Below are 17,297 nucleotides of genomic sequence, written 5' to 3' on the forward strand. Positions count from 1 at the left end.
GGACATCAACACACTAGCTCTATTACAGACTCATGATAACTAATGGGAGGATGTGGCTCAGACGTGCAGCCACAGTATTTTATCCCAGATTAGGCACTAACCCACAGAGTTTTAAGTGGAGAAAACAAATGCTTGACACCCATCGCAGGTGCATGCTGCTTACTGCAGAGATGACAGCAGACCTGAACTCATGTCACTGTGGGCAGACACATCTTTTGAAAGAGACCCTGAGCCAAGGAAGCACACTGTGTGCTTTGCTCACATTCACCCATTATAGGTAGATCTGACATCCTCTCAAGAGGAAGCTATAGGTAGAGAGAGTCTAAGTCCTCACTTGAAACCCGAGGCCAGGGAAATGAAGGTTCTCCTATCATTTCTGGCTGGATTTAAGTGATAATTGAAATTAAGCCCATGTCTTTCTATGTACCAATTAATGATGAGAAGTTGGCATATTCTCATCAGACGTATGCCAGATGGCAAAGAGAAATCTCTTTTGTGTTTTCAGTTTTTCTATAAATAACTCACAACATGGATAATTGATTTGTTGATTGATTTTCATAAACCAAGTCTTATTTGGAGGAGAATGAATAGTTCTTTTAAGGAACAGTTTTCTCAATTTCTGCTTGCTTGGTTCAACTAAAGTTTTTCTCCTTTAAGTTTTCTGTTCTGCAGTTTGAAAAATGTGTTCTTTACAAGTTGAGTGTCTTGACTGGTACTAGCAGAAGTTATGATATTAATTGTTCTTTAAATTTGATTCATAACTTACAATTTGGAGAGCTACTCTTTTTTGTCTCATGCTTAAACATTATAGAGCATCATGACAGTTTATAGATGCATTTTCTCTGAGTTGTTGTTGTTGTTGTTGTTGTTGTTTGAGACAGAGTCTCACTCTGTCACCCAGGCTGGAGTGCAGTGGCGCAATCTCTGCTCACTGCAACTTCCGCCTCCTGGGTTCAAGCGGTTCTCCTGCCTCAGCCTCCTGAGTAGCTGGGACTACAGGTACGCACCACCACGCCCGGCTAATTTTTGTATTTTTAGTGGAGACAGGGTTTCACCATATTGGCCAGGCTGGTCTCGATTTCCTAACCTTGTGATCCACCCACTTCGGCCTCCCAAAGTGCTGGGATTACAGGCGTGAGCCACCACACCTGGCCTCTCTGAGTTATTTTCTTAAAATCTGTATTTCTTTTCTGAATATGAAGGAAGCAGCTGGCATAGAATAACTCCAGGCTCAGTGAAATATCTGAAGCCGCCCACTCCTAGCTTGTAACTAATTGGCTTTGTGACCTCAGGCAAGCTGCAGTCTCTCTGAGCCTGTTCTGTTTCTTGTATAAAATTAGGGACTTTGACTAAATCAGTGACATTCATACCTTTAAGTAAAACTCTTTTTTTTTTTTTAAGAATAGAACTTTTTAAAATTTCAGGAAACCACATTATAGAAAACAGAAGTAGTGCTGTCTGACTAAAGGAAGGATCAGTGCTCTGAAGCTGTGACTTTCTTATCCCTTAATCCTTCAGCGTCCTCTGTGGAACCTTAGATTTCTGTGGGACATAGCTTGAAAAGGATCATTTCTAAGAGAATCCTACTAATTAGCTGAAATGTGCTGGTACATATGTTCTGCTATGTATTACCTTCCCACCTACTTATATTTTTAATGAAAAAGTGTAAATATATTTGCAGATGTACTCGCATTGTTGATGTTGGACTTCCTCCACTGTCTGAGACATAATCCCCACCTGGAGATAAACAGAAAGGCCATGGAGGCAGGAGGAGCAGTTTTATTAAAAAGTTGATGTATTTTACTCCACAAGGAGCTAGTGTAGCTTTTGATGTTAGTATGTTGTATAAAGTGAAGATTAACAGTTTACTAAGCTCTTTTATTTCCTCTGGTGATGTTCAGTTTCTCCTGAGCTATTGCTCTGCACACTACAAAAGCCGTCGATGGCCCCCTTGTCTCACTGAATAGGACAGTGATTAATGTCACCAAGACACTTTTCTCTCCTTTTCCCTTCTATTATCTGTGCCAGGCACTGTATTAAGTGGTTCAACTGGGGAAAACAATTCTCAATTTCTTTGAAGGGAAATATGAGGAAAATGTGTGATTTAATGGTAAAGCAAAAATAAAATGAAAGGACTTTTAAAAAGTCGCTTAATATTTGCCTGTTTTTGCTTCTGAAAATAGGTAAAGCCACCCCGGCCTTTCACTGGCCAGGAAAAAACTGGAGCCATCAACACTCAAAACCCCTTTCCTAAGCGTGTGGGTTCCTGTCCCAGAGGCGCTCCCTCCCCGTGTTCTGGGTCTGTCCTTTTTCCCTCTGCTTTTGCATCTGACCTGGGATCTCTTTCCCAAAGGCAGCTGCCCTCCGTTGTCATTTATGTGGTGAAATATTCAAGGGTCAGGGAAAGGTTGGAAGAGAATTGATGTAGGGGGAGGCCACTCCAGGGCTGGAAGACAGGCAGTGACTTCTACCATGTACTCGTATTGAAGAGTTTGGAGAGAAAATGACCTTTACTTAAAGTTGTTATATAAAAAGTATTCTCTCTCTACAGAGTTATGATTTCTTCAGTATAAAAGTAAGCAATTTGTTAAGAAGATTATTTCATTTTTATGTTAACAAAATTGAGGTAGTATGAAAATATTTGTGAATGGGGTATAAAGAAATAATAAAATCTATTACATTAGAAATATTTAGCCAGAAGAGCTTTTGGGAGAAAAGATAACAACATTACAGTAGTAATGTCTTAATTTGAGTCACGTAAAAATGTACTTTTTACGTAGTGTTTATGAATGGCAATATCTAGTGTTCTTTGAAGAAAGGCTTTCCCCTTTATCTGGTATTGAATTACTACTTTTATAAGGCCTGGCTGGTAATGCTGTTGTCATGTTACTTACTCTATAAAGCCTATCTATAATGTTTTTGTCATAGAAATGTTATGGAAAGGAGTCTCAAAATATTGGTAAACCTGTTAGTTAAAAAAAAAAATTGACTTGACACCTAAAATTTGTAAAGGCATTAGATATCATTATCATTATCACCACAAACTATCTCAGACCCTGTTCTGGGCATTTAATGAGAGAATACCTATTCTACAAAAGATTTAAGTAAGAGCACTCTAGATAGAGACACTGGCAATAAGTTTGAAATATTCCCACACCTTTCATAATTAAGTAGATAATGGTAACTTGTCAGATGCTTCAAAAAATGGGTACTAATTTCTGAAAAGAAATCAAAGTTGCAGTTAAATAATTCTATATTGTTTTCCTAGTTTTTAATTCTAGACACTCATGAATCAAAGAAACTAAGATTGAAAACTGGCTCTAACCTATATTTATTGTTGTTTTCATGTAAATTTTCTGAAATCTTTGTGTCCATATGAATAAAGAAATGTTAATCATAATAGATAGCATAGTATTTTTAATCTTTTGCCAGTGGAACTTTCACATGGCATCACAACAATACTGCTTTCTTCAAGTATGTATTAAAGATTCTGTGCTGAATTAATAGCAAAAAACATACTTTAAAATTATTATTTTCTAAAAGTGGAGAATGGAGAGTTCATTTTAAGGAACTATTCATTAAAGTGAAAAACTGATTAGACTTTGATAAAAGGCAGAGTTTTGATAAGAATGGGAAAGTAATGCATTCATTGCAGAATATGACTTGAATTGTTTAACCTCTGTACTAATAAGGGAAAAAAATCACACTTTTGAAATGACATAGATCCAACAGACCAATATTAATTGTACTTTTGTGAGATTAATCTAAACAGCGTAACACATATATGTTCTCCATTATCTAAACTTAAAATAGGATTTATGTGATTTTTTAAATTTAAGCAGTCTTCAAGTTAGGTCTAGTCTCTAAAAGTATTATTTAAAGGCCATGTTTTGTAGTTGATGCTTCTTACCATGATAATGTCTCTTCTTAAACATTATAAATAATATTTGACTTATTTCAGATGCAGTGGAAGTTGCAAAATGATATAGCTACACAAGTAGCAGGTATGTTACCAAAATTTATGAATTAAATTTGGATTAAGTAATATATGTCTGAAATAAACTGCAAATGACATCCCTTTCCGTTCTTGGGCTAATAGATACTACATTAAATATTCTTTCTTACACACATCTAATGAAAGATATGAAAACTTGCAATGTATAATGAAGAGCATACTTATGCCTCATGAATTCATCACATTCCATAGCTTGAAAAAAAAAGCTCAAGAAGTCTGGCTCTACTCTTCACTTCTGCCATCCCTATGGTACTATCAGCCAGCACACAGAAGCTGTTCTCAGAAAACAAAGGCATCGTCAACTAAGGCCAAAACACTCCAGTCTCATCTAGTAACCTAGTCAAGCAGTTACAGTTTATAAGCAGTCGCTTGAGAGGTAACACTTTAAGTCTCCAGTCATTTACAGTGTCATTGGTTTACTTTTGCCCTCAGGAAAAGTTCCAAATTCCTTAACATGGAATATAAACACTCATGTTCATTTGGTTCTTGTCAAGCTACTCAGGCTTATCTCTCACCACTTACTGTACTCTGCCCATTTGCTCCAGGATCCAGCCAAACTGGACTGCACAGAACTCCACAGTAGTCTTCTTTCTCCTCCAGCTCTTTGCACTTGCTTCTCTGCTCTATCTGCCAACCTTTTTTTCTCATCCTTCAGATATCCACTAACCATGCCTCCACCAAAAAGCCTACAATATCCAGACAAAACTGGGATAGGTGTCCCTCTTGAGTTCCAATAGTGCCTTGTTTTACACCTATCAGCGTATCTATGACTTGGTATGGAAATCGCCTATTTGTCTGCTTTTTCAGGTTATAGCATACGATTGCTGGGGGTGGACTGTATCATCTTCATCTTGTAACTCCAGGACTTGTCATAGTCTCATACCTTAACATATGATTGTTGAATAAATGAATGAAGAATGAGAAAACCAGAAGCTGTGATACACAATCACAGTGATCATTAATTCAGTGTGCAACTATGGACAGATTCTTTTTTTTTTTTTTCCAGAAGCAACAGTGTCTTTTATTGAGCACCTGATACTATCAGGCACTACACCAGTCCCTTTACTCATATTGGCCTAATCCTTATGCCAACTCTGCAGTTTTTTTTTTATTATATTTTAAGTTCTAGGGTACATGTGCACAATGTGCTGGTTTGTGACTTAGGTATACATGTGCCATGTTGGTGTGCTGCACCCATTAACTCATCATTTACATTAGGTATACCTCCTAATGCTGTCCCTCCCCCTGCCCCCCACCCCATGACAGGCCCCAGTGTGTGATGTTCCCCACCCTGTGACCAAGTGTTCTCATTGTTCAATTCCCACCTATGAGTGAGAACATGCGGTGTTTGGTTTTCTGTCCTTGTGATAGTTTGCTCAGAATGATGGTTTCCAGCTTCATCCATGTCCTTACAAAGGACACGAACTCATCCTTTTTTATGGCTGCATAGTATTCCATGGTGTATATGTGCCACATTTTCTTTATCCAGTCTATCATTGATGGACATTTGGGTTGGTGCCAAGTCTTTGCTATTGTGAATAGTGCCGCAATAAACATACGTGTGCATGTGTCTTTATAGCAGCATGATTTATAATCCTTTGGGTATATACCCAGTAATGGGATCGCTGCGTCCAATGGTATTTCTAGTTCTAGATCCTTGAGGAATCGCCACACTGTCTTCCACAAGGGTTGAACTAGTTTACAGTGCCACCAACAGTGTAAAAGTGTTCCTATTTCTCCACATCCTCTCCAGCACCTGTTGTTTCCTGACTTTTTAATGATCGCCATTCTAACTGGTGTGAGATGGTATCTCATTGTGGTTTTGATTTGCATTTCTCTGATGGCCATGATGATGAGCATTTTTTCATGTGTCTGTTGGCTGCATAAATCTCTTCTTTTGAGAAGTGTCTGTTCACATCCTTCACCCATTTTTGATGGGGTTGTTTGATTTTTTCTTGTAAATTTGTTTGAGTTCTTTGTAGATTCTGGATATTAGCCCTTTGTCAGTTGGGTAGATTGTAAAAATTTTCTCCCATTCTGTATGTTGCCCGTTAATTCTGATGGTAGTTTCCTTTGCTGTGCAGAAGCTGTTCAGTTTAATTAGATCCCATTTGTCAATTTTGGCTTTTTTTGCCCTTGCGTTTTGTATTTTAATCATGCAGTCCTTGCCCATGCCTATGTCCTGAATGACATTGACTAGGTTTTCTTCTAGGGTTTTTATGGTTTTAGGTCTAATGTTTAAGTCTTTAATCATCTTTAATTAATTTTTGTCTAAGGTGTAAGGAAGGTGTAAGGTATAAGGAAGAGATTTTATTTTATTTATTTATTTATTTTTGTCTAAAGTGTAAGGAAGGGATCCGGTTTCAGCTTTCTACATATGGCTAGCCAGTTTTCCCAGCACAATTTATTAAATAGGGAATCCTTTCCCCATTTCCTGTTTTTGTCAGGTTTGTCAAAGATCAATTGTACAACCGAAGATGGTTGTAGATGTGTGGTGTTATTTCTGAGGCCTCTGTTCTGTTCCATTGGTCTATATCTCTGTTTTGGTACCAGTACCATGCTGTTTTGGTTACTGTAGTCTGGTAGTATAGTTAGAAGTCAGGTAGTGTGATGCCTCCAGTTTTGTTCTTTTGGCTTAGGATTGTCTTGGCAATGTGGGCTCTTTTTTGGTTCCATATGAACTTTGAAGTAGTTTTTTCCAATTCTGTGAAGAAAGTCATTGGTAGCTTGGTGGGGATGGCATTGAATCTATGAATTACCTTGGGCAGTATGGCCATTTTCACGATATTGATTCTTCCTATCCATGAGCATGGAATGTTCTTTCATTTGTTTGTGTCCTCTTTTATTTCATTGAGCAGTGGTTTGTAGTTCTCCTAAAAGAGGTCCTTCACATCCCTTGTAAGTTGGACTCCTAGGTATTTTATTCTCTTTGAAGCAATTGTGAATGGGAGTTCACTCATGATTTGGCTCTCTGTTTGTGTATTATTGGTGCATAGGAATGCTTGTGATTTTTGCACACTGATTTTGTATCCTGAGACTTTGTTCAAGTTGCTTATCAGCTTAAGGAGATTTTGGGCTGAGACGATGGGGTTTTCTAAATATACAATCATGTCATCTGCAAACAGGGACAATTTGACTTACTCTTTTCCTAATTGAATACACTTCATTTCTTTCTCTTGCCTGATTGCCCTGGCTAGAGCTTCCAACACTATGTTGAATAGGAGTGGTGAGAGAGGGCATCCCTGTCTTGTGCCTGTTTTCAAAGGGAATGCCTCCAGTTTTTGCCCATTCAGTATGATATTGGCTGTGGGTTTGTCATAAATAGCTCTTATTATTTTGAGATACGTTCCATCAATACCTAGTTTATTGAGAGTTTTTAGCATAAAGGGCTGTTGAATTTTGTCAAAGGCCTTTTCTGCATCAATTTGAGATAATCATGTGGTTTCTGTCTTTGGTTCTGTTTATGTGATGGATTATGTTTATTGATTTGCATATGGTGAACCAGCCTTGCATCCCAGGGATGAAGCCAACTTGATCATGGTGGATAAGCTTTTTGATGTGCTGCTGGATTTGGTTTGCCAGTATTTTTTGAGGACTTTTGCATCGATGTTCATCAGGGATATTGGTCTCTTTTTGTTGTGTCTCTGCCAGCCTTTGGTATCAGGATGATGCTGGCCTCATAAAATGAGTTAGAGAGAATTCCCTCTTTTTCTATTGATGGGAATACTTTCAGAAGGAATGGTACCAGCTCCTCCTTGTACCTCTGGTAGAATTTGGCCGTGAATCCTTCTGGTCCTGGACTTTTTTTGGTTGGTAGGCTATTAATTATTGCCTCAATTTCAGAGCCTGTTATTCGTCTATTCCGGGATTCAACTTCTTCCTGGTTTAGTCTTGGGATGGTGTATGTGTCCAGGAATTTATCCATTTCCTCTAGATTTTCTAGTTTTTTTGCATAGAAGTGTTTGTAGTGTTCGCTGATGGTAGTTTGTATTTCTGTGGGATTGGTGGTGATATCCCCTTTTTAATTTTTTATTGCATCTATTTGATTCTTCTCTCTTTTCTTCTTTATTAGTTTTGCTAGCGGTCTATCAATTTTGTTGACTTTTCAAAAAACCAGCTCCTGGATTCATTGATTTTTTTGAAGGGTTTTTTGTGTCTCTATCTCCTTCATTTCTGCTCTGATCTTAGTTATGTCTTGCCTCCTGCTAACTTTTGAATTTGTTTGTTCTTGCTTCTCTAGTTCTTTTAATTGTGATGTTAGGGTGTCGATTTTAGATACTTCCTGCTTTCTCTTGTGGGCATTTAGTGCTATCAATTTCCCTCACACGCTGCTGTAAATGTGTCCCAGAGATTCTGGTACGTTGTGTCTTTGTTCTTATTGGTTTCAAAGAACATCTTTATTTTGGCCTTCATTTCCTTATTTACCCAGTAGTCATTCAGGAGCAGGTTGTTCAGTTTCCATGTAGTTGTGCAGTTTTGAGTGAGTTTCTTAATCCTGAGTTCTAATTTGATTCCACTGTGGTCTGAGAGACAGTTTGTTATAATTTCTGTTCTTTTATATTTGCTGAGGAGTACTTTACTTCTAACTATGTGGTCAATTTTGGAATAAGTGTGATGTGGTGCTAAGAAGAAAGTATATTCTGTTGATTTTGGGTGGAGAGTTCTGTAGATGTCTATTAGGTCTGCTTGGTGCAGAGCTGAGTTCAATTCCTGGATATCCTTGTTAACTTCCTGTCTCGTTGATCTGTCTAATGTTGACAGTGGGGTGTTAAAGTCTCCCATTATTATTTGTGGGAGTCTAAGTCTCTTTGTAGGTCTCTAAGGACTTGCTTTATGAATCTGGGTGCTCCTGTATTGGGTGTATATATATTTAGGATAGTTAGCTCTTCTTGTTGAATTGATCCCTTTAGCATTATGTAATGGCCTTCTTTGTCTCTTCTGATCTTTGCTGGTTTAAAGTCTGTTTTATCAGAGACTAGGATTGCAACCCCTGCTCTTTTTTGTTTTCCATTTTCTTGGTAGATCTTCCTCCATCCCTTTATTTTGAGCCTATGTGTGTCTCTGCACGTGAGATGGGTCTCCTGAATACAGCACACTGATGGGTCTTGACTCTTTATCCAATTTGCCAGTCTGTGTCTTCTAATTGGAGCATTTAGCCCATTTACATTTAAGGTTAATATTGTTATGTATGAATTTGATCCTGTCATCATGATGTTAGCTGGTTATTTTGCTCATTAGTTGATGCAGTTTCTTCCTAGCCTTGATGGTCTTTACAATTTGGCATGTTTTTGCAGTGGCTGGTACTGGTTATTTCTTTCCATGTTTAGTGCTTCCTTCAGGAGCTCTTGTAAGGCAGGGCTGGTGGTGACAAAATCTCTTAGCATTTGCTTGACTGTAAAGGATTTTATGTCTTTTTCACTTATGAAGCTTAGTTTGGCTGGATATGAAATTCTGGGTTGAAAATTCTTTTCTTTAAGAATGTTGAATATTGGCCCCCACTCTCGTCTGGCTTGTAGAGTTTCTGCCGAGAGATCCGCTGTTAGTCTGATGGGCTTCCCTTTGTGAGTAATGTGACCTTTCTCTCTGGCTGCCCTTAACATTTTTTCCTTCATTTCGACTTTGGTGAATCTGACAATTATGTGTCTTGGAGTTGCTCTTCTCGAGGAGTATTTTTGTTGTGTTCTCTGTGTTTCCTGAATTTGAATGTTGGCCTGCCTTGCTAGGTTGGGGAAGTTCTCCTGGATAATATCCTGGAGAGTGTTTTCCAACTTGGTTCCATTCTCCCCGTCACTTTCAGGTACACTGATGAAACGCAGATTTGGTCTTTTCACATTGTCCCATATTTCTTGGAGGTTTTGTTTATTTATTTTTACTCTTTTTCCTCTAAACTTCTCTTCTCACTTTATTTCTTTAAGTTGATCTTCAATCACTGATACACTTTCTTCCACTTGATGGAATCGGCTACTGAAGCTTATGCATGCGTCATGTAGTTCTCATGCCATGGTTTTCAGCTCCATCAGGTCATTTAAGTTCTTCTCTACACTGTTTATTCTGGTTAGCCATTCATCTAATCTTTTTTCAAGGTGTGAAGCTTCCTCGCGATGGGTTCAAACATCCTCCTTTAGCTCAGAGAAGTTTGTTATTACCGACCTTCTGAAGGCTACTTCTGTCAGCTCATCAAGGTCGTTCTCCATCTAGCTTTGTTGTGTTGCTGGCGTTGAGCTGTGATCCCTCACAGGAGAAGAGGCCCTTTGATTTTTAGAATTTTCAGGTTTTCTGCTCTGGTTTCTCCCCATCTTTGTTCTTTTATTTACTTTTGTTCTTTGATGATAGTGACGTACAGATGGGGTTTTGGTGTGGATGTCCTTTCTGTTTGTTAGTTTTCCTTCTAACAGTCAGGACCCTCAGCTGCAGGCCTGTTGGAGTTTGCTGGAGGTCCACTCCAGACCCTGTTTGCCTGGGTATCACCAGTGGAGGCTGCAGAACAGCAAATATTGCAGAACGGCAAATGTTGCTGCCTGATCCTTCCTCTGGACGTTTCATTTCAGAGGGGCACCCACCTGTGTGAGGTGTCAGTTGGCCCCTACTGGGAGGTGTCTCCCAGTTAGGCTACTCAGGGGTCAGGGACCCACTTGAGGAGGCAGTCTTTCCATTCTCAGATCTCAGACTCCATGCTGGGAGAACCACTACTCTCTTCAAAGCTGTCAGAAGTTTCTGCTGCTTTTTATTCAGCTATGCCCTGCCCCTAGAGGTGGAGTCTACAGAGGCAGGCAGGCCTCCCTGAGCTGTGTGGGCTCCACCCAGTTCAAGCTTCCTGCCACTTTGTTTACTGAATCCAGCCTCATTAATGGCGGACACCTCTCCTCTAACCTCACTGCCGCCTTGTAGATGGATCTCAGACTGCTGTGCTAGCAGTGAGTGATGCTCCGTGGGCGTGGGACCCTCCTAGCCAGGCGCAGGATATAATCTCCTGGTGTGCCATTTGGTAAGACCGTTGGAAAAGTGCAGTATTAGGGTGGGAGTGTCCTGATTTTCCAGGTACTGTCTGTCATGGCTTCCATTGGCTAGGAAAGGGAATTCCCTGACCCCTTGTGCTTCCTGGGTGAGGCAATGCCCCGCCCTGCTTCAGCTCACACTCCGTGGGCTGCAGCCACTGTCTGACAAGCCCCAGTGAGCCCCAGTGAGATGAACCCAGTACCTCGGTTGGAAATGCAGAAATCATCCATCTTCCTCATCACTCACCCTGGAAGCTATAGACTGGAGCTGTTCCTATTTGGCCATCTTGGAACCTCCCCAGATTCTTATCTATAATAACTTAGTATTGTAATCATACATACTTTTCATTCTTATTAACAGTGAAAAAGCTCTCAACTCTTTTTTACTGACTTACACTTAGTTAACTATGAAATATGTAGAATATACTTCTTTGGCCAGGCATGTTGGCTCATGTCTGTAGTCCCAGCACTTTGGGAGCCCGAGGCAGGCAGATTGCTGGAGTGCAGGAGTTTGAGAGCAGCCTGGGCAACATGACATAACCTTGCCCCTATAAAAAATACAAAACCTTGCCAGGCATGGTGGCTTATGCCTGCATTTCCAAGTACTTGGGGCAGAGGCAGGAGAATTGCTTAAGCCTGGGAGGTCGAGACTGCAGTGACCTGTGATCACACCATGGCACTCCAGCAGAGGTGAAAGAATGAGACCCTATCTTAAAATAATAATAATAATAGTAATAATAATAATAATAATATAATTCTTGCTTTTTATTTTCAGCTGCTACTAAATGTGAACCTGGATCCTATATAGCTTCTCTAGAATCTACACACAAGGAAAATCTGAATCAAGATGCAGTGTTGGAAGCAACAAAAGAATATGTACAGATTTTAAGCAGAAAATACATGATCTGAAAGATAAGGCAATTTTATTTCTGGGCTGTTCACATGATATTTTGTTTCCCATTAAGTATATGATGTGAGCATTTTTACTAAAGGGAAATATTCTGTATTATACATGTCTGATGAAAATTTATATAGTATTTTAAATAATGTTTCTTGACCTCTTCAGCTAACTTTTAAGTGGATTTTGCAAATGAAAACCAGTATTATTGAGTTTTACATACTTGAACTGCTCAAATGTTAACTGTTTAAACAGCAAAATAATCAAGTTGCCATTAATAATTTAGTGGAATCAACTGATGGCTTGTTTGTATTTTATAATTTTTATCTTTATATATAGTGATAGATTTAAGTTTAGATAGATATCATTTTGGTATACTGGTACTGTGGTCATTGTCGATGTTTGGATGTATTACAATTGCTATAGTGCAGTCAAACTTATATAATTTTAATTTTAAGCACTGATTTATATAGATCTTTCCTTGTGGAAAAATAAGGTTTGCCTAAGGCTTTTCACTTTTTCTTTTTCTTTTTTCTTTTTTTTTTTTTGAGATGGCGTCTCGCTCTGTTGCCCAGACTGGAGTGCAGTGATGCGATCTTGGCTCACTGCAAGCTCCGCCTCCTGTGTTCACACCATTCTTCCGCTTCAGCCTCCTGAGTAGCTGGGACTACAGGCGCCTGCCACCGCGCCTGGCTAATTTTTTGTATTTTTAGTAGAGACGGGGTTTCACCATGTTAGCCAGGATGGTCTCAATCTCCTGACCTTGTGATCCACCCACCTTGGCCTCCTAAAGTGCTGGGATTACAGGCGTGAGCCACCATGCCTGGCCTCACTTTTTCTATTTATTGTTTCATTTCTTTATATGATTAACTTTTGGGAAACAGTCTTAAAATTGGAGAAAATTTCCACATTTTAGGAAAAATAACTTTCCCCCTGTGGGCCATTTGAGAGTAAATTTCTGACATTATGCCATCACATCTGATATCTTTAGTGGGTATTCCCACAAGTCAGGACATTTTCTATAACTACTTTATAATCAGAAAGTTAACATCAATAGATTTGATCATTTAATTCTCAGTTTCTTTTTAAGTTTTCTTAATTGTCTATAATGTTCTTTGTAGCAAAAGGATCCCATTCAGGTCCATGAATTTCATTTAGTTGTCATGACTCTTTCAGTCTGGAACAGTTTCTCAGTTTTTCTTTGACCTTTATGATCTCAAATCTTTTGAAGAGTAAAGTCCAGTAATACAGAATGTCCCTCCATTAGATTTCTTTGAATTTTTTTATGATAAGATTTAGATGATAATTTTTTTTGGCAAGAGTATCACGGAAGTCATCCCATGATCTTCTTACTGCATTCTATCAGGTAACCTGCAATTATTATTATTTTTCATTTACATCTTTTATTTTAAGTTCAGGGGTACCTGTGCAGGATGTGCAGGTTTGTTACATAGGTAAATATGTGCCATGGTGGTTTGCTGCACAGATCATCCCATCAACTAGGTATTAATAATAGCCCTGTATCCATTAGCTATTCTTTCATGATACTCTCCCTTCTCTCACCCACCACTCTCTGGCATGCCCCTGTGTGTGTTGTTCCCTGCCATGTGTCCATGTGTTCTCATTATTCAGCTCCCACTTATAAGTGAGAGCATGCAATATTTCGTTTTCTATTTCTGCATTGGTTTGCTGAGGATAATGTTCTGCAGCTCCATCCATGTCCCTGCAAAGGACATGTCTCATTCCTTTTCATGGCTGCATAGTATTCCATGGTGTATATGTACCACATTTTGTTTATCGAGTCTATCATTGATGGGCATTTAGGTTGATTCCTTGTCTTTGCTATTGTGAATAGTGCTGCAATGAACATACATGTGCATGTATCTTTATACTAGAATTATTTATATTCCTTTGGGTATATACCAAGTAATGGGATTGCTGGGTTAAATGGTATTTCAGGTTCTAGGTCTTTGAGGAATCACCACGCTGTCTTCCACACTGGTTGAACTAATTTACACTCCCACCAACAGTGTAAAAGCATTCCTGTTTCTCCATAATCTTGCCAGCATCTTTTTATTTTTTTGAATTGTAGCCATTCTGACTGTTGTGAGATGGTGTCTCATTGTGGTTTTGATTTGCATTTCTCTGATGATCAGTGATGTTGAGGTTATTCTGTTTGTTGGCTGCATGTATGCCTTCTTTTGAGAAGTGTCTGTTTGTGTCCTTTGACCGCTTTCTAATGGGGTTGAGTTTTTTTCTTGTAAATTTGTTTAAGTTCCTTGTAGATGCTGGATATTAGACCTTTGTCAGATGGATAGAGTGCAAAAATTTTCTCCCATTCTGTAGGTTGTCTGTTTACTCTGTTGATAGGTTCTTATGCTGTGCAGAAGCTCTTTAGTTTAATTAGATCCCATTTGTCAATTTTGGCTTTTGTTGCAGTTGCTTTTGGCATCTTTGTCATGAAATCTTTGCCCTTGCCTGTGTCCTGAATGGCATTGCCTAGGTTTTCTTCCAGGATTTTTATAGTTTTGGGTTGTAGATTTAAGTCTGTAATCCATCTTGAGTTAACTTTTGTATATGGTTTAAGGAAGGGGTCCAGTTTCAATTTTCTGCATATGGCTAGCCAGTTCTCCCAGCACCATTTATTGCTTGCTTTTGTCAGGTTTGTCAAAGAGTCAAAGATCACATGGTTGTAGTTGTATGGTCTTATTTCTGGGTTCTCTATTCTGTTCCATTGGTCTATGTGTCAGTTCTTGTACCAGCACCATGCTGTTTTGGTTACTGTAGTCTTGTAGTATAGTTTGAAGCTGGGTAGCGTGATGCCTCTAGCTTTGTTCTTCTTGCTTAGGATTGTCTTGGCTATTTGGGCTCATTTTTGGTTCCATATGAATTTTAAAATAGCTTTTTCTAGGTCTGTGAAGAATTTCAATAGTAGTTTAATGGGCCTAGCATTTAATTTACAAATTGCTTTGGGCAGTATGGTCATTTTCATGATATTGATCCTTTCTGGCTGTAAGCATATGTTTTTCCACTTGTTTGTGTCATCTCTGATTTCTTTGAATAATGGTTTGTAGTTATCCTTGAAAAGGTCCTTCACTTTTCTTGTTAGCTGTATTCCTAGGTATTATACTCTTCTTGTGGCAATTGTGAATGGGAGTTAATTCATGATTTTGCTCTCAGCTTGCCTGTTGTTGGTGTGTAGGAATGCTAGTGACTTTTGCAGATTGCTTTTTTATCCTGAGACTTTGCTGAAGTTGCTTATCAGCTTAAAAAGTTTTTGAGCGGAGATGATGGAGTTTTCTAAATATAGGATCATGTCATCTGCAAACAAAGATAGTTTGACTTCCTGTCTTCTGTTTGAATAGCTTTTCTTTCTTTCTCTTACCTGATTGCCCTGGTGAAAATTTCTAATATTATGTTGAATAGGAGTGGTGAGAGACGGCATCTTTTTCTTGTGTCAGTTTTCAAGGGGAATGCTTTCAGGTTTTCAGGTATTCATGCAACAAATAGCATGATGAACAGAACAGTACCTCACATCTCAATGCTAATGTTGAACGTAAATGGCCTAAATGCTCCACTTAAAAGATACAGAATGGCATAATGGGTAAGAATTCACCAACCAAGTTGCTGCTGTCTTCAGGAGACTCACCTAACACATAAGGACTCATATAAACTTAAGGCAAAGGGGTGGAAAATGACACTTCATCCAAATGGACACCAAAAGTGAGCAGGAGTAGCTATTTTTATATCAGACAAAACAGACTTTAAGGCAACAGCAGTTTAAAAAGACAAAGAGGGACATTATATAATGATAAAAGGACTAGTTCAACAGGAAAATATCACAGTCCTAAATACATATGCACCTAACACTGGAGATCCCAAATTTATAAAACAATTACTACTAGACCTAAGAAATAAGGTAGTCGGCAACACAACAATAGTGGGTTGTTAATACTCTGCTGGCAGCACTAGACAGATCACCAAGACAGAAAGTCAACGAAGAAACAATGGACTTAAACTATACCCTAGAACAAATTGACTTAACAGATATTTACAGAACATTCTACCCAACAAGCATAGAATATACATTGCATTCATCAGAGCATGGAACATTCTCCAAAATAGACCATATGATAGGGCACAAAACAAATCTCAGTAAATTTAAGAAAATAAAAATTATATCAAGTACTCTCTCAGACCACAGTGGAATAAAATTGGAAATTAACTCCAAAAGGAACACTCAAAACATGCAAATACATGGTAATTAAATAACCTGCTTCTGAATGATTGTTGGGTCAACAATGAAATCAAGAGGGAAATTTAAAAATTCTTTGAACTAAATGATAATAGTGACACAACCTATCAAAAACTCTGCGATACAGCAAAAGTGGAGCTAAGAGGAAAATTCGTAGCATTAAATACCTACATCAGAAAGTCTGAAAGAGCACAAATAAACAATCTAAGGTCACACCTCACAGAACTGGAGAAACTAGAACAATCCGAATCCAAACCCAGCAGAAGAAAAGAAATAACAAATATCAGAACAGAACTAAATGAAATTGAAACAAAAAAAATACAACAGGTAAATGAAACAAAGAGCTGGTTCTTTAAAAAGATAAATAAAATTGATAAGCATTAGCAGGATTAACCAAGAAAAGAAGAGAGAAGATCCGAATAAGCTCGATTAGAAATGAAATGGGAAATATTACCACTGATACCACAGAAATACAAAAGATTATTCAAGACTACTATGAACATCTTCACGTCCATAAACTAGAAAACCTAGAGGAGATGGATAAATTCCTGGAAATATACAACCCTCCTAGATTAAATTAGGAAGATATAGAAACTCTGAACAGACCAATAACAAGCAGCAAGATTGAAAATGGTAATTTAAAAATTGCCAACAAAAAAAAGTCCAGGACCAGATGGATTCACACCTGAATTTTATCAGACATTCAAAGAATTGGTACCCATTCTATTGACACTATTTCACAGGATAGAGAAAGAGAGAATCTTCCCTAAGTCATTATGTGAAACCAGAATCACCATGATATGGTTTGGCTCTGTGTCCCTACCCAAATCTCATCTTTTAGCTCCCATAATTCCCACATGTTGCGAGAAGGACCCAGTAGGAGATGATTGAATCATGAGGGTGAGTCTTTCCCATGCTGTTCTCGTGACAGTGAGTGAGCATCATGAGATCTGATGGTTTTAAAAACAGGACTTTCTCTACACAAGCTCTTTCTTTTTGCCTGCTGCCATCCACATAGAATGTGACTTGCTCTTCCTTGACTCCACCATGACTTTGAGGCCTCCCCAGATATGTAGAACTGTCAGTCAAATAAACCTCTTTCTTTTGTAAATTGCCCAGTCTCAGGTATGTCTT

The 17,297-nt window shown here is 38.5% G+C and overlaps 1 protein-coding gene across 2 annotated transcripts in view; it reads left to right on the forward strand.

The window, feature by feature from the left end:
• The window catches only part of LOC129017761 (coiled-coil domain-containing protein 144A-like), a 125,980-nt gene extending 108,963 nt beyond the window's left edge, over positions 1-17,017 (forward strand). For both annotated transcript variants that reach the window (XM_054458492.2, XM_054458493.2), the window contains 2 exons: positions 3,962-4,004; positions 11,786-17,017. In XM_054458492.2, coding sequence (XP_054314467.1) covers positions 3,962-4,004; positions 11,786-11,919 — 177 coding nt within the window. In that variant the 3' untranslated portion in view covers positions 11,920-17,017. The remainder of the gene's footprint in view (positions 1-3,961; positions 4,005-11,785) is intronic.
• The last annotated feature ends 280 nt before the right edge of the window (positions 17,018-17,297 follow it).

This window comes from Pongo pygmaeus, chromosome 19 (assembly GCF_028885625.2).
Source record: "Pongo pygmaeus isolate AG05252 chromosome 19, NHGRI_mPonPyg2-v2.0_pri, whole genome shotgun sequence".
Taxonomy (NCBI): domain Eukaryota; kingdom Metazoa; phylum Chordata; class Mammalia; order Primates; family Hominidae; genus Pongo; species Pongo pygmaeus.